This window comes from Myotis myotis, unplaced genomic scaffold, assembly GCF_014108235.1.
Source record: "Myotis myotis isolate mMyoMyo1 unplaced genomic scaffold, mMyoMyo1.p scaffold_m19_p_9, whole genome shotgun sequence".
NCBI lineage: Eukaryota > Metazoa > Chordata > Mammalia > Chiroptera > Vespertilionidae > Myotis > Myotis myotis.
Window position 1 is genome coordinate 4825292 of NW_023416401.1, and position 23216 is coordinate 4848507.

Consider the following 23216-nt stretch of genomic DNA (forward strand, 5'->3'; position numbering starts at 1 on the left):
TCTCCAAACAGCTGACCGCCTCAATGCACACCCTTTATAGCTTCTTCACTTCATATGATCAGGGTCATTGAACACATTTAGGAAAACTACACACATGTGTTATTTTTTAATAAGAGTAAAATGCACTTTATTCAATAGACGGGTTTCTAAAAAGTTGCATTTAAATCGAAATCTTGTGAATCAAATCATATTTTTAATTTAAAAGAACTTCTGGTAAATTCTTGTATAAATAAGAGAAATCCTTGAAAAAATTCACAGTCACTTCCCTAATTCATTAAAAAACCATAGACTTTTAGAGTTAAAATTCACTAAACCCATTCACTTAAATGTTAACTTACAAGGTATTTTTAAAGCATAAGGAAGTGCAGTTTGCTGGTTTAATTGCTGTTTCCTAAGAGCGCAGAGGAGACCAGACCACTAAAACATCACGCCCACCTAAAATCCTGTCCATCCAGTGTGCATTCACTTGACACCATAAACACAGCCTCAACATGTACAAATAGACGCCATCATAATAAGAATAAATTACATAATAAGAACAAGGATGGAGGAGCTGAACCACCACGTTCATCAGCCATCAAGCAGGGCCCGTTTAAGACAACAATACACATATCACAAGAATAACCGCTCTGTCTCCTTCAGTTTCATGATCATATGAAATTTTGGTTATGTTTAATTTACCAAATGTTATTTCACAGAAACAAACTGTGCTTTCTATTAGATTTTCCATAAATATTAAAAATATTTTCTTTTCTTTGTAACATTTCTGACAAGCGTCATGTTAACTCATTTCCGAGAGATTGAAATGTCTTACTACTTTGTCTTCCTTTATGCTAGTGGCCCCCCTTCTGCTGCTGACCTGTGACTGTGGGAAGGGTCCCATTGGGGGAGCAACCACTGGATTCATCCCAGTTCCTGAGGGCTCAGAAGGAACAATTCACCAATGGGGGATCGAAGGGGCCCAACCTGAAGACAAGGTGAGGATCCCGTGTGTCAAACATTTATCTCAGTTATATAGAGGGAAGTTCTGTTTATATTCAGATAGGAAAGGGGGTTTGGGGTATAAAAATAAGGGGCTCCCTGGCCCTCAAGGACCCTTTGGAGTCAGTGCTAAAATGAACGGAGCCTTTTAAGATCTTAGTTCTTCAGACGTCAAATCCTAAAAGTGGTTATTCCTGCAAGCATTTGGGTTTCTTGTAATGTCACCATTTGCAAAGGGCCACAAAATCTGTGTGTGTGTCTTTAATGTATTTTTTTTAACATGGTTTGCAGGAAATCACAAATATTTGTGTGCCACTTATAACCTCCAATGGAGCTGATTTCATGGAAAATTCTGGTATGTGAACATCAAATTTATTTCTGAAAGTCACAGTGGGTTAAATAAGAAATGTTGAAAAACAAGAAGTGTTCTAAATTCTTTTCTTAATAATTTGCATATTTGTGTATATGCTAGGAGGTGATACCATTAAAATAGAGGGTTTTTTTGTTTTGTTTTGAAATATATTTTATTGATTTTTTACAGAGAGGAAGGGAGAGGGATAGAGAGATAGAAACATCGATGAGAGAGAAACATCGATCAGCTGCCTTCTGCACGCCCCCTACTGGGGATGTGCCCGCAGCCAAGGTACATGCCCTTGACCGGAATCAAACCTAGGACCCTTGAGTCCGCAGGCTGACGCTCTATCCACTGAGCCAAACCAGTTAGGGCTAAAATAGAGTTTTAATGAAATGGTTTATTTTTAGGATATTAGTCAATTTCATGACCTAAATCTGGCTTCAGTAAAGTTCATTTGCCCACTGATGCCACTGTTTTTAATCTATGAAGACTTGTTACTTTTCTCAAACTTTAATGAACTGAACTATAGCTCTCACACAGTCAATTATGATTTTTTAAATAGAAAAGATTTCACACATATAGAAAAATATAACAAACACTGTACTACCACCCAACTTTGACTATTCTTTTTGTTGTTGTTGACTATTACACATTTTCCCCACTGTCTCCTCCTCTGCCTCCTTCCACCCTGCCCCCATGCCCCTGAGCCTTCACCACACTATTGTCTGTGTCCATGAGGTATGCATATATGCATATATATTCGTTGGTTGATCTCTTCCTGTCATCTCCACCCTCCTTCCCTCTGAGATCTGTCAGTTTGTTCCATTTACCCATGCCTCTGATTCTATCTTGTTCATCAGTTTATTTTGTTCTTTAGATTCTGCATCTGAGTGAGACCATGTGATACTTGTCTTTCTCTGACTGACTTATTTTGCTTAGCACAGTACTCTCTAGGTTCATACATTCTATTGCAAAGGGTAAGAGGTCCTTCCTTTTTGCTGCTGCATAGTATTCCTTTGTGTATAGTACCATAGCTTTTTTATCTACTCATCTTCTGATGGGCACTTGGGCTATTTCCAGATCTTGGCTAATCTAAATAATGATATGTGAACATTTGGGTGCATATATTCTTTCTGATTGGTGTTTTGGGATTCTTAGGATATATGCCCAGAACATTGGTAATATTTGCACTTAAAATCTCATATGTGCACATCCTCAATCTTATTGACCTTCTTCCTTCCACCGAACTAACAGTATCCAGATTTGAGTCCAGTTACCAATTCTTATTTCAACCATAATGGAACAAGATCACTTATGTTGTCATACAGGTGAAATTATTCCTTTAGTTTAGCAAAGACTCTCTTATTCATATTATCTCAATGCCACAACTAAGGCGTAAACTAGAGGAACAATGAGACCTTAATGCCCAATAGTAGAATTTTTCTTAATTCTATACTTAGCAATAGATATAAAATCTTCATGAGATATCCTCAAAACTGCAACTGTCTACCTTTAAAAGCGACCCCAATCCTCACCTGCTCCCCCAATATAATTACATAGCAAAGCTATATTCAGAATTCTCTAGAAAAAAAGAACTTTCTACGACAGTAGAATGTAAAGGTAACAGGCAGAATAGTCACAGTTCATACATTTTCCTTAGGCAGCAAGACACCAAATTAGCACCAGCTAATTTGCATGATCACATAAGTATGTCTCCTCTTTGGGTTTCAGACTGAGCCAATATGGCAGCTTCATTACACTTTTTCCCCTGAAAACAAACAAGCATTGCATCAGAAGCTTTCCACGGCGGTGTGCTGAATATTCTGTTTTTACTTTTCCGTTGCTGGCTGCTGTCACTGGGAAGCCATTTCCTTTGTATATTTTTCAATTAGCATGTTTCCAGAGCGCGTTCACCTGCCAGTACCCCCTGTTATGCCCTCCCCTCCTGGTTACTCTCACATAGCAGACTGTGGGTGTTCTTATCACCACTAGACGTAGCATTATGTTTTCCCCCACCGATTTGCTTTACTTAATGACTGCTCCTGGATATCAAAGACCAGGGTTTTAAAGAACCCCAGCAGGAGACGTTAGAGAACTTCCTCCCCTGTGTTTAGATGTTTGTGTGAATGCCTGTGCCAGAGGAACGGCCGTGGAAGGCGCTTCGGGCATGGAACTGACCACCAGCGTTGGAGCAGCCGCGGGGTCTGGGGCAGCCGCGGGATCTGGGGCAGCCGCGGGGTACGGAGCCACCGCCGGGCTTGGCTTCTGCTCTGCAGGCCAGTCGGGAACCATGCGAACAAGGCATTCCACTGGCGGGACCCACAGGGAATGCAGTGAAGGAGTAATAAGCATGAACTTCCTGGAGTCCTACTTTTCCCAGGTAATTCGGTGAGAAACTTCACGGCTCTGTTATGGACGTTAGGGATCTTTTCCTACTTGACTATATTTCGGTTTTGCAGTTGCTTTACAGCTTGTTAAAATGTAACAAAAAATCGGGGTTCTTTGCCTAAATGATACAAATAAAGTAGGATGGCTGTCAAAATTGGGCTCCTGGTCAAAAGGAAAAATAGGCAAATAGACACAAAGTGAGAGAAGATAGCAAGCGGCACCTCATCCTTCCAACTGGAACAGCAATGAACGGCAAACTTTTGCATTTCCGGATCAGCAACATCCCCTTTAGAAATGCGAAGCAGCTTGTTTTGTATTTCCTATCCCATAAAGGATGTCGGAACAGAAGTGCATATATTTTATGAGAAAAGGTTATAGTATTCTTCACATTTTCAAAGCAGTCCATGCCCAGAATAGTTGAAGAACCATTGCATCAATGACCCAAAAATAAAAGTGCGAAGAAGGGATGTGGTCACAGATCCAATGAGCACAGAACCTTAAAGGGACAAGGGTACCAGAACAGAGAGGACTCTGGGAGCAGGTTGTTTGCCTCCTGGTTGGTGTGTGATTAGAACAGATCTCACATACAGTTTTGGTTTCAGACTGGCAAGTGCAGGATCTTGCGCTCAGATGAGCTAATGTAGACTGGCACTGTGCTTGAGGCTAGCCTGGCAGGGATGGCTTGTTTGGGAAGAGGATTCTTGGGATAGCCTGAGGTGGTGTGGGTCCTAGTTCAAGGGCAGGCTCCCACGAGGGCTGCAGAGTCTAGGCCAAGGCCGCAGTCTGGGTGGGAGCTGTGTAGAGGATGACGGTGGGATGTCTTCTCCCCTCCCCCAAACACAAAGACATGCATGGGCACAAGTACACACAGGGCCCTCACACTTGGCCCAGGGAGTAACCTCCAGGCTTCATACACATTTGTTTTCAGGCCTACATCCATGTAAGTGCCTTCAAAACCAAGAAGTAACGCCTGAGCCTCGGCCAGGCTCAATTCTGAGGGAAAGTCAACTACACTACTCTCCAGGCCCCAGATAATTTCTGCCAAGATTGTTGGTACGAAGACTCTGTCTATGTCCACGGATTACTGAAGTCACGCACGCATGATCAGACCTTGAGTGGAGGGATGGTACTACATTCTTCTGCTGAGTCTCTTTTTAAATTCATGTGCCTACTTTTCTCCACCTTTAGAAAGCATTCGCCTGCGCAGAGGAAGCCGATGGCCAGGAAGCAAATGACTGTTTGCTGATCTACGACAACGAAGGCCTGGGGGCCCCCAACTCCCCCGTGGGCTCCCTGGGCTGCTGCAGCTTCATTGCCGATGACCTGGATGAGAGCTTCTTGGACTCGCTGGGCCCGAAATTCAAACAACTCGCAGAGATCAGCCTGGGGCTCGATGGCCAAGGCCAACAGTCTCAGCTGCCCACCCACGGCAGCGGTGCCGGGACGGGCGCCTGCGGCCACTCTGTAGAGATCCAGCACTCAGAGCTGTCTGGGGGCCAGACCACGTCGGGCGGCCAAGGAGCTTGCACTTGGTCTGCTTCCGGCTCTGTCCTCCAGCCGGCCATTTGCATCCCCGACCCCCTGCAGCAGGGCGGCTATTTGGTGACGGAGACTTACTCGGCGTCTGGCTCCCTCGCGCAGCCTCCCACCGCGGCCTTGGATCCACTTCTCATGCAGAACGTGGTCATGACAGAAAGAGTGATCTGTCCCATGGCCAGTGGCCATGGCCACCTACATGGTGCCGCTGAGCTGCGAGGGTCGTGTAACATGATCTACACAGAAGACCCCTGTTCCCGTCTGATATGACCAGAGTGACCTGGAGTAGCATGCTGGCCCCATAGAGATATTTGGACCAAATTATCCGTAACGGCATTGCAAGTCTTGGTATTGGTGTAATTGGGCACCTACTTGCTACGCTCATAAAGGGATCAGAATTACAGTTGAATTTTCTAGTTCATACCCCCAAAGTGAAGATGCTGCCACTCTTAATTCTCAAATACTATTCAAGTGGTAGTAAATGTTAATGCTTTTCAAAAAATCTTCACATACTCAGTAGGAAAATTCCCCAACAATTTTTGAACTTCTGCTTTTGCAGCGCCAAAAAAAGGCATCCATCGCTTTAAAATGCAATGCACTTTTAGGAGATTAAGCACTTGGTGTCAAGAGTCCCAGTTCTTGTCTCTGTCGCCTTTTCTTGTATCATGAATAATGATGTACAAGTCTAAGGTGTTGGCTAAAGCATCTTGAGTTACTCAGGAGGGGAAAAGAGAGTTACTCAGAGTTGAATTTTTTCCATCTTCTTGGTGCTGGGAGACCCTAAGCGCATCTTTTCCTCAAGCTAAGGGGCTATCAATTTATGCTGTAAACTTGCTACAACTATTTGCCTCATATTCTAAGAATAAGGCAATTTTATCATAGAACATTTAAGAAAGGTTTGTAAGTTGTAAATAGTATCGGGGGTTTCTTTATTCATCTTGAAATGATCTGTGCAAAGAAAATGTTTTACACTGAACTCCTTCTTACACACTTCTTAGCAACAAATCCTATATTAATAGTTAAAAATGCTCCTTATTTTTGAAATGCCAGTGGGTAAATGGGATTTACATATGACATGTCATGATGTTTATTACGTTAACAATGTCTACAGACTTTGTGGAAATACAAAACATGGCTTTCTCACGAGCAAAAAGGGGCTTCTGACTAAAATAGCACGAGATGACATTTGTGAATATGTATTATAAGCAGCATTTCAGGTTCAACAGGATATGAAAAGGGATTACCAGGAACATCGATTTTTTTCAAGCCTCGCTCTTTTTTTTTTTTTTTTTAATTAAACAGCTACAGCAATTTCACTCTTGACGTAACAATGTTAAGTTAGTCAAGATTTAGGATATAGTCTTTCATTCATGTTATCATGATAGCCATGCAGTTCTTCAAATCATTTCTGCTCATTGAAGACCTCCAGCCTCTAAGCCACAGAGAGCGCCCTCCCTGCTATGGCCGTCTCTGTGCAGGCCACGTCCCTACCAGGTCACCGTGAAGCTCCACTATCTCTAATTGTCTCTAAAATTCTCCTCATTTTTTTTTGCCAAATTCAAAACTGATATTGTTTTTCCAGATGGAATGCTAAGTAACAAAGTGTTCATGTTTTCACCCAGCAGAGTGCGTGCAGTCTTGAGGATACCTGGGGGGAAGAGACCCCCTAAATGTCCTCACATCTAGCATGCTCCCCTCTCCCCGATGCCACAACTCCCAGGAGGGCGCTGCCAGGTTAGCCTGAGGAGTGCAGGGAGCATGTTCTTCCAGACAAGGCTGCTGCTGCTTTTAAAGGCCTGCAGTGCACTTGGCTTGAGTTGAGGGGAACCTGACCCCTTGGAGCAGCCTGCTGGGTCCTGAGGGAGTCACTTTGCTATGACAACTGGGCACCCCTTCTCTTGTGTCTCAAAGAAGCTTTCTCTGGGATGTTGAGCTGTGCCTCTGTTTATACAGAAGTTAATAGTCATAATAACCCTTATTCTGAGTTCAAAAGTGTACTCAGGATCCTCAAAGGATTTTAACTTTGCCTCTTAAAACCCAACTTATCGGGATATGGGAATGTTGCTGCATTTGTCAGACTGAAGAGGAAACCATGCCATAGCAGGAAAGGTTCTATAGTGGAATAACAGCAATTCAATGTGTTCTGAAATGAAAACACATCAGCCTTGTCTCAGAGGACCTAAAGTTGATTTGCCATGTAAAATAAATTCAAAGCAAAAAATGTATCTGTATTTTTTCACCAAAAATAAAAATTGTTTTAAGCAGAAAAAAAATTTAAACTGTCTTTTTACTTGCTGTATCATCAATTTACAACTATATATATTAAAACTTTAATAGTATAACATCGTTATAATAAACCTTTTGATGACAAACTTATGAGTACTTCCTTAACCATTCACTAAAGGCTGAACTACTCTCTATAATCAATAGTTACTTAAAAACATGATATAAGAAAGTGACTTCCATCTATGTTTTTGTCATTTTCCCAGCTGACGCCCATCCCGCCTCCTCCCAGGCAGGAAGGACATGCCAGGAGCCGGGACCTTCCTCAGGCGGAGGCAGACGATGCTGGGGGAGGTTAGGGCTAACTCAGGCTAACCGGAGGCTGTGACGCGTTTATTATTTGTTTGGTAATCTAGCATCATCTTTCAGGCAAAAGTCTTGGCATTCTATGACTCAGAGAGAAAGGTTGGAATAAAAAAAAAGGTAAGGTTTCCAGCCTAACATGATGAAAAAAAATATACATGGCTCTGGTGACAGCGTTAGCCACAGCGGGGGGTTGCTCCCCACTAAATGCTTGTCATTTTATGTCTTTTATTTTTTTTAAGAAATGCCACAGGATAAGTCCCTTCAGAACTTCAGATCTTGCTTCTGACTGACCTTCCTCACTCTTAAATGCGGACTTGGACTTGCGGTACGGGAAGCAGAAACTGGATTACCATGGATGTTGAGTGAAGAAAGTGGACGGCTTAACTCGGATGATCAACTCAATTTCTGGAAAAATGAAAGCCATGTAGGTAAATGCCACCAGTTTCTCCTATTCTTAGAAAAGTCAAGAATAAAAATCTTAATTTTCAAAACCAAGAGCGTAAAAGGAATACACCCAACTGACTAGCTTCGATGCGACTAATAATTAAAAAACAAGTGAACGTTCAGGGTCTTTCCTTCCTGCTCTTGGCAACTCAGCACTTTCTCAGCTCCTTTACCGGGTGACAGAGAGTGACTGAGTCACAGGTTATGTGGGTTAACACTTGTTCAACAACGCAGTCCAGGAGGCTCTGTGTCAGGGGAATAACTGGTCAGAAAACAAGACAACCATTTGCATTCCAGGTGACAGAAAGGACATGCCTTCCAGGACGAATATTGAGGTTCCTGAGCTTTATCCGGTCCAGGCTGTGCTGAGATCCCCTCCCACAAGACCGCGGCCACGCTAGGTTGGTGTCTTTACTTTCTTTTTCGTTAATACAATGGCTTTTGGTTCTGTTTACAAATACAAACCAAAAAATCTAAACACACACAGATGCAGCTAAAACTCAAGGGAATGATGGTCTAAAAGAACAGTGCAGCTAGCAGAGTGGAAAGAAACGAGACATGGTGAGGGCTGTCTACCAGGCGGCCAGGAGAGTGACATGTTCTCATTTCATTCTTAAAGAACCCTCAGATTGCAGCCATGAAAATAGAGGCTCCGGAAAAGCAAAGTGGCTTCCTCAAGGTCATACAATACTGTGACACAAATGTAAAGGTCTGACTATAATTACTCAGCACTACTGACAATTGTTACTCTCAAAATAATCTATTTTCAGCTCTAAGATTTGAGTAGAACATGAAAATTTAGAAAGAATACAAAGAAAACAAAATAATTTTTTTAAATGTAAAAGATTAGAAATCTAGATATAATTCTAAAGATTAAAGAAGCCATACAATGTAGGCATATACATATATATGCAAGGGTTGGCAAAATTAGGTTTACAGTTGTAAGTACAAGAAACAGTTTCTTTGCATATTATTATTTGTTAATTATGTATTATTACTACAACTGTAAACCTGCTTTTGCCCACCCACGTGTATATGTGTGTGTGTGTGTACATAGAGAGAGAACAAACAGTTATACATATCTCTCTGTATATCTAATATTGAGAGATAAAAAGAAAGAGAGAAAAAAGTAAGAGAGATGGATTAAAATAATGCAAGTGCATGATTTGCTGCTATTTCAAGTATGTGTGAAGTTATTTTTCAGGGCACAATGTCCAGTTCTCTTCCATATTTTACAACAAAACAAGCTACATAGAAGTCATGTAATCTTTTTCGGTAAACTCCTTAAGAATTATTTTGACAGTACACTTTTTTAGAAGAGGTTATATGAATGTCTAGATATAAGCATAACTTTTTTTAAATTTGGTATTTGTAAATATTGTGAAATGATCACCACAATAAATCTAGTTAACAACCGTCATCCTACATAATTACAAAAAAAAATGTTTTCTTTTGTGATGAGGAGTTTTAAGATCTATTCTCAGCAACTTTCAAATATGCAGCTCAGTATTATTAACTATAGTGACCACGCTGTGCATTACATCCCAGGGCTTATTTCTTTTATAACTAGAATAATAAATTTGTACCCTTCGGCCCCCTTTACCCCCCCCCCCCCACCACCACCACCCCATCGCCGCCACCACCACCACCCCTGGCTTCTGGAAACCACCAATTTGTTCTCTGTATCTGTGAGCTTGTTTTTTGTTTTGTTTTTAAATAATAACTTTAAGTGGATGCATTCATCCTAGTTTTCTCATGATTTGTGAAAAACAACACCATTTAACAGTCACGACAACTATTCTACTCCTTAAAGCCATCTCTGTTAGGTCGCCGAAGGAGGACACACGAGGCCAGAACGGTGAGGGATTACAAATTTATTCAATCATCCGCACACCTGGTGGCAATCTCCATTCCTCCTTTATTCCCTTGAAGTACATGGGACCATTGTATTTTTAACCAGTTAACTGCCACGCATCCAAAACTGAAACCATCCCCTCGCCACAATATTTTGAATTGCATCTATAGATGATTATGGCATACAAATGGTTAATTTTATGCCTCAGAACATCTCTGCTGTTTTCTGTGTGCTGAATTTTTCATTATTAAATTAGCAAGCAGAAAATTTCATGTGAAAACACAGAACACCAGATCATGATAATATAAGCAAAACACTGGTATGGAAAAAATACATATGTCCTCATTTCTCAGAAGGCGCAGGAAGCATTTATCCGGTTTCCTAAGCAAGAGGAGACTGCCAAAAGCTTTCTGAAGTATAAAGCAGCACACAAGCAGGTGATCCCGTACTTACTTAGCTGACATAATGACATGGTTTTCGCTCCTGCAAGGCGGCATTTTTACTAAGCCAGAAATCAGTATCTAAACACAAAATGTGAGACTGACTCCAGTTACATCTTCCCTTGTCCAACTGACTCGCACACACATTTGCCTCAGGCAACCATGTCCCTTGGCTTAGCTGAAGCAGGGTCTTCCTATCACCAGCTCCATGGACTGGACATACATGCATGAAGTCGGCTCTCTAAATTTATTATTCACAAGAGAAGAATCGCCTGGATGTGTCACCTTTCTTAGGTATAGCAGAATGAAGACGTCTTGTTTGACCAAACTTTTACTTATTCTCATCCATATTTTTACTAATCAACTTTTGATTAGTTAAAAAATAAAATGTGTAACAGAAAATGGAAGTATTAGTCAAAGGGTACAAAGATTTGGTTATACAAGATGAGTAAGTCCTAGAGATCTACTGTATAGCACAGAGCCTACAGTTAATCATATTATATACTTAAATTTTTGCTAAGAGGGTAAATCTTATGTTAAGTACTCTTATCATAAAAATAATAACAACAATAAGATGGTGTAAGGAAACTCTTGGAGGTGATGAATAGGTTTATGGCATGAATTGTGGTGGTGATTTCTGGGTACATACTTGTCTCCAATCTCGTCAAGTTGCCTATATTAATATGGACAACCTTTTGTCTGTATGTCAAAAAATTAATGTGTGATAAACCCTTAGTCTAATAGGTTCTGATTATATTTCTTCTTCTGCATCTTCCCTCTGCTTCTCAGCTGTAATGAATTGCTATGGGAATTTCCTCAGAAGATACTGTCTGGCTGCTCATAGCAGAACTCCCAGCTGATTTTATAACCTGCCACTCTTTCTGCTGCCTTTCTTCGACCCTCGAACTGTCCCTCTTTGTGCTGGCCTGTGAATTTCCTTTTAAAGATGCAAACTAAGGTCTGTGCTGCCCAGATGACAGGAGGCCTTCTCCCGGCAACAAAGACTCGCAGGGCCTGCAGGGCAAGCCAGCGCATGCTGTTGCTAACTCAGCCAGCCAGCTGTGGGTAGACTGGGATGTTTCCACTGAAAGAACAAGTCAGGAGATGCTGTTGGATATTTTCATAGGAAACAATGAGTTATCAGGCAAAGAAAACCTGCTAAAGTTTGCAGAAAATCAAAACTACTACAGGAGCACCTAAGAGAAAATTTTTAAATCTCACTCCGTCTATTAGTCAACCAAAAATAATGGTATGCTATACATACATTAATAGTTAACAAAAGGTAAACTTAAAATGGTTTAGGTTTCATTTGGTTTTTTAATTCTGTGTTTTAAGTTAATGGCTAAGAGTTCAGGCTTTGGAGACAAACTACTTGAGTTCAAATCACAGCTCCCCCACTTACGAGCTGTGTGTCTTTGGGCAATTTAACCTCTTTGCACATCCTTGTCATTTATAATTTAAATCCTCAAAATGAACTCAACTCAAGAGTGCTGACAGCCAAGCCACTGAAACCATACGAACTCAAAACATGATCTAATCCAAAGTCTTACTGTACAGATGCTTTATAAAAAACAAAAAACAGGCTGAAAAGGAACTTGCTGATCAAAGGCAGAGTCAGGAATCAACTTCGCTAATTCTCGTTCTGCAACTCCAAACTACGGCTGTAATATTTCTTTCTCGCTAATCTTTTGCCTTAGCCACAGGCATGTTCCATCTAGTCTGTCCTGCACTGGAATTCCTCTGAATACCCAGGCAAATAGAGATGAGCAGCCAGCTCATGAGAATCGCCACTGCAATTTTCCATGGAGCTTCCTTGGAAACGGGCAGAGTGGAGGCTTTTTCCCTAAAATTCTAATTATATTCTTTCCACCAAGCAGAATAGGACAGCCAGGTGGGTTGGGTGGGGTGGGGTGGGTGAGGTGGGGTGGGGTGGGGTGGGGTGGGGTGGGGTGGGGTGAGATTAGTTGAACATGAGCATGAAAGGAATGATGCTACTGACCTCACCTCCAGTAGGACACATACATTAGGTAATGCTCCTGGAATAGCAATTACTGCACACACACACACTCAATGGCTATGCTTCTGTTCGGTTTCTGTGCGGTTTGTGGAGCCAAGTTGCTGGCCAAGTGAAAAGAGTTTTATTTGCAAAAGCTGGTTAACCCAATGTAAAAGGGAAGGAAGTGAAGCTTGCCTTTACCTTTACATGTGTTTTTACCTTATTTCTAGAACGTGATGTGCTTGATGTTTTCATAACCATTACCTCCTGCCTCCTCCTTTAAACATCTGAGCATAACTAGCTGATGCATCTTTAAATTGTTTGATATATTAATTCACAGTAAATTATAAATCACACCGAGCACTCTGTTACTCCAACCCGGAGTAAATACCTTTAGTATTTATAAAATATCTATTGACTCAGAAAACAAAGGGAAATTGCACTATCATTACGTCATAGGTCAGGAGGCCAAGTGTTTTGTGTACAGACACTGTCCAGTGTCCCTCAGACCACATATGTGTCCTCTGTCCACGTAGGACCTCAGAGCACACTGGGACTCAGGTTTCCCATTCTGACCACATCACCTACTGTATTTGGTCTCTAAGAAGTAAAAATAAGTAAAACAATCTAGCGAACTTCCACCATCTTGTTACCCTGAAAGCCACAAAGCCACAATCTTCTTCGAATTTTTTGTTTGTGTTAAATGGCTTATTCATATCTCTGAGGTGGAAATCCAAGGTATGGAGAACAATAAACCATACTCTGAACTTAAGCGGCCAATTATTGAAAATTATGAGGCTTAGCTTCCCCACAGAGCCAAACAATGGAGGCTCACAATGCACCTCTATGGACCAGAAAGCAATCCTTCACATGCACCATCACACGGATTTTACTTTGTTCAAGGCTGTCTTCCCAGGAACACTGCTCTGCTTAACGTGTTGCGTGCTCATCAGATTTACTGATTACTTCATCAGAGTGTTCTAATCCTACAGCTCAGACAGACACACAATGATACGCGCCCCTCCTCTTTCATACCCGTGAGAATCAGTCACAAGAAGTCACCGTTGACTGACTTACCTTTATTGTCCTGATTCTGCATGAAATGGGTGTGACTCTTTCCAGAGGCATGATGTTATTCAGATCCAGCTGGGAGGAAAAAAAAAAGTTACAGTAAATTCACAGAAAATCACCTAGTAAAAGGAGAGGTCTGCTTTCAAAGCATATAGTGATTATCATTATGATTTTTTTAAAAATCTTTAAACACAGCTGTCCTCAGGCAAGCTGGTAAGAGTCACTGGGATCGTTAAAACTAAATCACCAGGGGAAAATTTTTCCCACTGTCTAAGGGAGGAAAAGAATTTTCCAGCTTTGAAGGGGAGAAGGCAAACTATTTTTCTTCCCCCACAACCTTCTATGTATCAAAGTTCTGCTTAACAGGTTTGCTTAATGTTTGAACATATTTCTATGTAATAAAATATCGTTTTTAAGAAGGAACTAGATGAGGTAATGAAACTCAAAGTAGACCCACTGCAGAAACAAAAAGATAAAACATTTACAGTACAAACAAAACAGGTTTAAAAACAGACATTTTCCTGAAATGCTCAGATACTAGAGACATTTTGATTCTCTTCATATCTGCAAACGGCCTTAGATCTCTGATTCTCTGGGTGTGTAGATGCAACTGAGTCCATTAATTCTTATTTATCATGTGAAAAGATTTTCAGTTACTTTGGAAACAAAAGTAAAGTTAGTACATAGAAATAACTTGCCATTCATAATATCTAATTTGGGGTTCAAGGATAGCAATATTATAACTTGGGGGCAGCACGAATCTTCCAAGTGTGTCCTTCAAAGCGGTGATTCTCAATATGTTTTGTGCAGGGCACCTGTGACAGATGCATCCACAAGGTCATGACTCCCTGTGGCCAAGGTCATGCCCCCCATGGCCAAGTTCGCTCTGTTCCCCTTCCAAACTAGAATCCACCCTGTATCTCCACCCAAGGAAATGTCAAACATGTGAGTAAGTAACATCATTATTGAATTACTTTAATGTGCTCTAATCATTTTAACAAGTACCGTAAATAACTCACAAATGGATTAACAAATTACTACATGGTATGGTACTGAAATAAAAATCGCCACCAACAAGATTAATTTCGGAAGTCAATTAAAATGAGTGACTTCATATCTTTGAATCCTTGTTTTTACCTTAAAATGGAAATTATTTGTTTTTGAGATTCTGCTTCTCTCTGCAAAAGCCTAACCCCTAGCATCTTAGAATGTGACCTGATTAGGAATCAGGGTCTTTGGAGATTTAACCAACTTGAGGTCATCTTTTCTGTCTTCTGAGGGGCTTTTCTGTGTCTCCCTGAGGTCATTAGCCACATTGGGTCAGGCCTACAGTTTCTGTCTGACACTCTGCGTAAACTCTCCTGCCATCAACCCACAAACCCTGTCCTGCAGGCCCTGAATTCCAGTCCCTTCCCCAGCCTCTGCTATCTCCCTTATCTTCCCAGGAATTCCCATAAACAAACCCAAGGGTGAAACCAAAGCCAGAGACGCATTCTGAAGTGTTTTCAGAAAATGGAGTTGGGAAAACCAAGCCCACCTCCCCAGTGTCACGCTGCCCTCGTGAATGCTGTCTTTGTTCACTGCAGAGGGAAAGGGGTTTCCCGTATGGCTTATGGTTTCGCACTTTGCTCCCCTGTGAAGAGAGGAGTCTTAAAGAAGAGGAGGGACATTGCAAAGTTCTCCCTTGTTCTCTGAACTCCTCTCACTTCGTGCTGTGCAGGAGGTCCTAGTGAAACCCATCTGACAAAGTGGGAGGCAGGGGGCGTTGTCCATAGTAGAACAGGCCTCCCAACGCACCCTGACTCAGTCTGGGGACATTTACTCACATCCTTCCAGGAATATAATAGTCTCTGGATCTTTACCCTCATTTTAAACACACACACACACACACACACACACACACACACACACACACACACCCTACCCTCCAAAATAACCTTGAAAACATACTCACTTGTTCACTCATTCACACTTTCAGATAATGGCCACCTAGAACCCCCAATGGGTCAGGTCCTGCTGCAGGCCTAGCAGCTCACAGAGAAAGCCCAGCCCTTGTGAGACTGACATTCTGGTGAATGGCAACAGATAATACATAAGTAACTGCACAGTCCTTAGGCTGCGAGGTGCCAAGAACAAGGAAGCAGGGACAGAGGGTGGGGAGCTCTGGGGTGGGAGCAATCGCAGGTTTTAAAGAGGTGGCCAGAGAAGGCCTCACGGATAAGGTGGTATTTGAGGGGCAGAAAAGCTAAGAGCGAGGGAGTCACGTGTGTACACATCTAGACAGAAGGTTCTTGGGTAGAGAAGCCGAGAGTGCAAAGGCGGCGGTGGAGCAGGCCCGGGCGCTAGCAGCAGCCTGCTGCGATGTGAAGACTGATAACATGCCCCCTTCCAGCAGTACACAGGCAGCACAGAGCCTCGGGCCAAAGGATTGAAACGTGAGTCAGGGGGAGGGAGAGGCATTCTGATGGGACATCAAGGCCTTTCGGAGGTTCTGATAAGACTGCCAGCAAGGCTATGGTCTTATCACCTTTGAAAACCAGCAGGATGTGTTTTGGAAAAGAATCTCTTAAACTGTGCTCAGCACTCTGCTCAGGTCCAAGAACAAAAGCTCTGCTTTCCTTGCTGGGCCAAATCCGATTCTGCAACTGCAGCGTCTTCTTCTCCCCTGTCCCACGAACCAAGTCACTGATGTCCTTTAGGGATTTGGTTCAGGGACTTCGCCTCCCAGCAGCTGGCTGTCATACACTGACTCACAGGGGCCCCGAGGGAACGGCTCAGACACAGGGTGACTCACCGCTGGCCTCCGGCTCCCTCACTCTCTCAGGGCGTCCGCCTCTGTGGCTGTGCGCTCAGCCTGATGTTGCCCCCAAAGTGCGCTCAGAAGGTGCTGGCGTCTCTGTGTTAGACCATGGGGCTCGCCGTCTGCTGGGCTCTCGGTCCTACTCTGTACATTCCAGCTCAGGACAGCAACAAAGTTTTCCCACCCTGTTATTGCCAAAGGCCACCCTTCTCCGGGTTACAGAGGAGACCAACCCTCTCCCATTTCCCCACCTGATCCCACCTGATGGGATACAGTCTCCTCAGCCGGCCCCGGAACTCCTCCACCTTTGCCCTGTCTGTCTCTCCTGCCGCCCTCGACGCCCTGTACATCCTGGGTGACACCTCTCCCCTGTCAGCCAGGCCACTCCGCAGCCCTGACTCACACCCACCATCTGCCATTCTGCTCCTGCTCCTGCTGCAGCATGGTTGGAGAAAACACACACATAAAACCAGCACGGGCACACGTGTGGGGGCACCAGTGCTTGTACACACACGCACACACACAATCCCAGACCTACACTGTCTGAACAGAGCCACGATTAATTCTCCACAGTGGAAATTCCAGACACCTTTCCCTACAATTGGTTTCAGCAAGTTTTTATTGTCTACTATGTGCTGGATACAATGGGTTGGGCCCACTATGAATGTGCTATGACCTCTGCTTTCAAAGTACTAACAATCCTGAGAACGAGGGGTGGGTGGAGTAGCGGACGTGGATGAAATCACCACAGCCCCAAAGCAACTGCTAGAGGCAGGTGTGTGAGTCATCGTGAGCAGTCACCGAGGAGAAGGAATGGAGGGAAAGGGAAGTCATTGATACGGAGAGTATGGGAAAAGGAGGGCTGAGGATGACTCTCAGGTTCTTGGCCTGTTGGCCAAATTGACAAGGAAGAGGAGGAAGTAGGAAGGGCGGGCTGGAGCGGTACCGAGGGGCGGGGAAATCGCTTGTCAGTATGCTGAGTTTGATAGCCCCGAGAATTGGGTAGGGTCATTTGAGGCCCCTATGAAATATCCAAATGGCAGTGCCCCGTGTTCGGGGCTTGGGAGAGGAAGCTGTGATAGATCTGCACAATGGGAGTGACTACAGATTCATGCTTGGTGCCAAGGAGGAAGGAAAGGACTCAAAAGGCATAAGCATTTAACAGGCAGGCAGAGAATAAGAAATGCATTAAGAAAGAACAGACAGAAAAATAGAAAATTTTGCCACCTAAATTGATCTGCAATGGTCTTCTCCTCAATTCAAACTACTTCTAGGCTTTTCTACTTGGATATTGCTCTAATATCTCAAATTCCATTTACACACACACACACACACACACACACACACACACACAGGCTTTCGCTTCTGGCTTCCCTTTCTGTGTCAATAGGATGAAAACCATGCTTTTGTTACGGATAAATCTGAAACCCCCGACTCTTCACCAGTGGCTATGCTCTGAATTACTCTGTCCTGGCAGGCCCAACATCTCCTTCACAATTATTCTTTTAAGAATCAGCTCACTGCACACACACTCTAAAAGAGATTTCTCTAACTCATGGTTCAAAGTGTGGCAAAGGACTCCCTTCTCTATGATCACATTACACCCTGCATATATCTCTACCACTGCATTTATAATAGTTTATAGTAGTTAGTTATATTATTTCCTAATATAAGATCTATTTCATAAAGATCTACTTTTGTTTCTTCGAATAAGAAACATTTATGTTTGCATCTCCAACAAAATTAAATGCTCAATGAACAGGAACAAACTAAACCTTGAAAGGAACGAAAGAGGTGATGGCTACCGCACTGGATCTGGCAAAGTGGCAAAATCAGAACTGGGGAGAGGGAGGGGGCCTGGGCAAGGGGAGATGAAGGCACCTCCAACCACAGAAGGAACTCTGCCATTTTGGCCAAATTTTCTAGTAGCAAATCAATCCTTTATAACTTTATGGGCTCTTCCATTACTCCAACACCAATAGTTAACCTTTCTTAGAAGTGTCCTCATCTGTTGCTGATGCTAGTATTTCTGTTTTTCAGGGAGAGTTCAAATTAACATGCACACTTGCAATAATTACTGTCATAATATATCGCCATTTATTGCACCCTTATGTACTAGACCTCGCAGAATGCTTCACACAGATTTCCTGATTTAATCTTTAGAATAACCCAATGTGTTGGGCACTATGAATCCAATTGGACAGTTCTGGAAACTGAGGCACAGAAGGGTGTCCAGGTGGAGGATTCGGACCTCTAGTTAGGCTTTGTGTAAGGGATTTTGTAAACCACGTGGGAAAGTGTACCTTTCCCTTATCACCTCTAGAGCTCTCTCCTGATGGAATCTAGTTCACCAGGGGTCCCAGGACTGTCCCTTTAGACCACGTGCGATTCTTCTAAAAACTGTTTCTCCCCGAGCCAGGTAAGACGCAAACCTACCACCGGGCCTTGGCGGAGGCCGGCGCCTGAAGTCCTGCTCCAGGGCCGGGGCTCCCCAGGTGGGCGCCTCGCTCTCGTGGGCAGTGAGGACCCGGGTTCCCACCGGCGTTCCCCTTCCTTCCTGCCACCTCCTGCCTCCTGAGCTCGGGCCCCACGCACACGCACAGAGCGGCCTCGCAGGACGCAGGACGCGCGGGTCCTCCCTGGACAAGGCGGGTCTGCGGGTGGCCCAGCCCTGCGGTGGCCCTGCGTCCAGCGCTCTGGGAGGAGGGTGGGAAGGAGAGGACAGCGGGGCGGGGCCTGCCGCCCAAAGTCCCCAACCGGGGACGTCCGGGCCCCAGGTGCGCGAGCGACAGGCCGGCGTCACCGCCCGTCCCTCCTGCGGGAACTCCCACGGGGCGGGGAGCTCCGACCACCCGCTCACCGACCGGGCGGGACGAGGAGGAGCCAGTGCCGAACCGGAGGAGCGGGACCAGCGGCCCGAGGCGAGGGCGCGGAGGGGACCGGCGATGGCGCTGCGCGCGGAGGGCGCCCTGCTGCTCCTCCTGGTAAGTGCGCCAACGGCAGGGCGCGGGCACGCCTGGGTACCCGAGGGCACCGGGCAGGCCTGGGCACCCGAGGGCGCGGGCTGGGCCCCGACCCGCCCGCTGCCCGAGCCGCCCCGCCCGCCGGGTGCTCCCTGTGGGCGCCGGGAGCGGGGGAAGGCCGGGCAGGCGGCGGCGCGCTCGGGCCCTGGGGCCGCGGAACACGCGCTGCAACCCGCCCGCCGCTGGGTGCTGGGCGGGCCCCAGCCCCACGCCCTTCGGTGCTGCCATCTGGGGGTGCAGAGGGCCGGGAGCGGGCGCACCTGCCGGGGGAGCTGCGCTTTGTTCTGTCTCCGGCGGGACCGGAGGCAGAGGGAGGCGCCCGCCCCGCCGGCTCCGCTCCAGTTCCCGACCCCCAGGCGCCCTGGGCGCGGCCGGGCGGAGGCCGGGACACCGGGACAGCGGGATTCTTAGACGGCAGCGACAGCCAGGCCAAACGCACTTCAGAAACGTTTCTTACCGAGCTTTTGTTGATTACTTGTATAACCACTTTCAAAACCACCCACACAAGGTTAGTTTTAACTTATCAAACTTAAGGTCGCAAAGTTGGTGTTTTCAAACCATTTCCTAGTATGAAAAATCATACAATAGTGCTGAGATTTGGGTCATTTTAAAGGGTTACAGAAAATCCAGTGTCGAGCCATAGCCAAATGGGGTTTTCTGAGCGTAATCTTTCTGTTGTTAGTCCTCCCCCGAGGATAGTTTCCCATTGATTTTTAGAGAGGAAGGGAAGGAAACATCAATGAGGGAGAAGAGACACATGGATTGATTGCCTCCCCTTCCGCCTACCTTCCCCTTCTACCCCCTCCCCCCCTCCCCCAGGGATGAGCCTGCAACCAAGGTATGTTCCCTTGACTGGAATGGAATCCGGGATCCTCTACCCATGCTCCATCCACTGGGCCAAACCGGCCAGGGCTTAATGTTTAAAAGAAAGGGTTTCAGCCGTTGGAAAACGGTGTTCAATGCTACGTCTGCGTGTCTTATGCTTGGTTTCAATGCGCCAATTGGGTTTTAAACTGTATTCGTTTCTCTTTGTTAATGGACTTGCACATAATTTAGAAATGTGTCTGGTTTGTAGGACTTTACTAAATGGGTTTTCATGTAGTGATAATGTAGCTAGACATATAACCCAACAGGAAGTATATACAGAGAGAAGAGGGCCTCCAGTCAGCTCACAGCAGCATGGCAACTAGGACCCGGAGCTGGCTGCACCAGAGTACCTTCATGTCCTACTTATCCATCTTGTTTTGCCCAAGTCATTGAATTAATTTTCAGCTCAAGTTCATGTTGTTAATAAAGCTTTTCTAAGACATAATTTAGAGGGTTGGTTTTGACCCCCGGAAGAACAGAGCAAGTAATTCCCTCGTGGTGATACTTCTGGGCAGAGCAGAACGAATCCTTAGCAACGTAGCGCCTGGCACCCTTTGAGAGTTCCTATTCAATTCCTTTCATGTAGGAAAAGAAGCCACCTTTATCCCCCGTGGTGTGACAAGCAGGCCAGTTCAAACAGCGACAGAGAAATAAATAATTTAAGCATATTTTTTACGTTGGCAATTTAGCATTTTTTACTTTAATTTGGCAATCACTGTTCCTCTGAAAGTGATTGTAACTGACTGGAGCGGGCAGAATTCCGGCAGGCCTTCGTATTTCTACAGAACATTTTGTGATATGAATGTGAATGTCCATTTTTGGTCAAAGTGGGCAGTTCAGCCTTCCCCCCGATGTTCCTCAAGTTGGAAGGACAGGAAAATGCTCCTCGGCTCCTGGTGCGGCTCCGTCCCGATAACCTCCTCGTATGTTTAGTCTCGTAGGTCGGAAATGCACTTACTCCACCTAACCTCCTGCACGTCCCAGGTTAGCCTCGCCTGCCTTCCATGCGCTCAGCACACCCTCATTAGCGTCCAGTTGGGCAGTTATCTTGAGTTTCATCTCCAGTTCCTTCTTCTCACCAGAATGAGACAGAGCGAGGCATTTCATAGACATTATGGGATACACCACCACAGAACACGGTGTCTAAAACACTGCTGACACAGTCATGCTGCACTTACCGCCGGGGGTACGCTCCGAGAAATGTGTTGTTAGGCAATATCGTCACTGCACAAACCTCAGAGACACACGTCCACAAGCCTGCACGGAGGGCCGACTGCACTCCTGGGCTCTCTGGTAAGGGCCCAGCAATTGTCCACTGGTGTGGGGTGCCGCTAGAGGTGCACTGCTGAGCCACCAGGATGTTTAAAACATGCACTACCTGACTATTGAGTCATGGGCACTGGCCTCTTTTCCCTTAGATTGTCAAGTGAAAAAAAAAATGGCAACAGCCAACGCAACAATAGCCGTCAGGTATGAATGAATCAAATTATACTTTTTTGCGTGTCAAATCGAAAAACTATTTATTTTGAAGTGCTGCAGAATTTCAGTAATTAGCTTATGTGCCATGAGCTGAAAAGGGTGGGAAATCACCGGGATAGCCGGTTGCTCCAAGACTACTAACCTGTACAGCATGTCACTGTGCTGAGTACGGTAGCAGCTGTAATCCCACAGCATCTGTCTATGTAAACATAGGAAAGGCACATCCACATTACTTTTTGCACTGTCTTTTTAAAGGGATACAATAAAAACACAGCGCGAAAAACAATGTCTATGTGTGCTTTGGGGGTCGGAGGAGGGCCGCGAAGGAAGAGGCTTTTGGCGAGGAAATAGACATGAGGAGGGAGGAGGGACGGAAGGGAGGGCAGAGACCCAGAGACTAAGCCTGAGATGAGAAATCATAAAAGGGAGAGGGGAGGAGAGAGAGGGAGGAACAGACTGGAAGGAAAGAGGAGAAAGGGAGGTGGAGGGGAGAGAAGTGAGTGTGTGCACATCACAGGTAGACGGCAGGCTGAGCCGCCTCTTCTGCTTAAACACCCAGAGCTCACAGGGAATTCAACACAGAAGTCAGTTCCAGCCTGTCCTTTCAACATCACAAACAGACTTTTGCTTATAATCCACTGAAACCACCACCACATATGTGTGGCCCATTGTTGACCTAAACATCGTTACGGGGTGCATGACTGCAGAGTGTCAGTTGGTGACCTTTGTGATCCTGTGGCTGGCGGGGCGATGCAGCTCACGGTTGCCGCCCAGCATCACAAAGGAGTATCTATCAGGTATTGCTCGCCTGGAAAAGATCCAAATTCAGAATGTGACGTATGGTTTCTCCTGAATGCTTACCACATTTGCACCATCATTAAGTCGACATTGCAAGCCAGGGGCCATCTGGGTAGTCTTTGGTAAAGAATGGAAAGCAGCTCATCAGACAGAAGTAGTTCTTAAGGAAACAGGATTTTTTTCATAGGAGAGAATAGAAATTATAGTCTGTATGGGTCAGAGTTCAGTTGCAGATAACAGAAGTCACTCTAGTCTAGCTAGTTAAGGCAAGAAGAGGTTTATTCCAGGACAGTAAGTTGATTACATAAGTGTAGGAAAGATTGAGGAAACAGACCACAGTTTGTGTTATCAGTAAAGACTTCAAAGCCACACAGAGAGGGGCCGCCTCTCCTGTGAACAGGAAACACTGCCGTTCTGGCAGTCTGGAAGCTTCCATGATTAGGATGCTATTGCTGCAGCTCACAGAACCATGTGACAACTACTAGGATCCACACCAACTAAATGTACCTGTCCTCTGCCTCTTGGCACCCAGGAATCTAGCGGTGGGCACTAAGGCTGCTGCAAAAACCCAAACACATCCACATCCATGCTTGC

The 23216-nt window shown here is 44.9% G+C and overlaps 2 protein-coding genes and 1 long non-coding RNA gene across 8 annotated transcripts in view; 2 read left to right on the forward strand and 1 right to left on the reverse strand.

Annotated features, from left to right (window-relative positions):
• The window catches only part of DSG3 (desmoglein 3), a 27583-nt gene extending 20059 nt beyond the window's left edge, over positions 1-7524 (forward strand). For all 3 annotated transcript variants that reach the window (XM_036321050.1, XM_036321051.1, XM_036321052.1), the window contains 4 exons: positions 838-977; positions 1273-1336; positions 3451-3716; positions 4913-7524. In XM_036321050.1, the coding sequence (XP_036176943.1) occupies positions 838-977; positions 1273-1336; positions 3451-3716; positions 4913-5530 (1088 nt within the window). In that variant the 3' untranslated portion in view covers positions 5531-7524. The remainder of the gene's footprint in view (positions 1-837; positions 978-1272; positions 1337-3450; positions 3717-4912) is intronic.
• Positions 6525-17069, reverse strand: LOC118662551. The gene is made up of 3 exons (XR_004969782.1): positions 16450-17069; positions 13662-13730; positions 6525-8254 (listed from the first exon to the last, which is right to left on the reverse strand). It is a non-coding gene; the product is annotated as an uncharacterized LOC118662551 (long non-coding RNA).
• The window catches only part of DSG2 (desmoglein 2), a 47521-nt gene continuing 32445 nt past the window's right edge, over positions 8141-23216 (forward strand). For 2 of the 4 annotated variants that reach the window (XR_004969781.1, XM_036321047.1), the window contains exon 1: positions 19194-19439. Coding sequence is in view for 1 of the 4 variants with exons in the window: in XM_036321049.1 (XP_036176942.1) it covers positions 19401-19439 (39 nt within the window). In the remaining 3 variants the exon portion in view is untranslated. Of the gene's footprint in view, positions 8278-8590; positions 8695-19193; positions 19440-23216 lie in introns of those variants that run through there. The other 2 variants (XM_036321048.1, XM_036321049.1) reach the window with 2 other exon arrangements.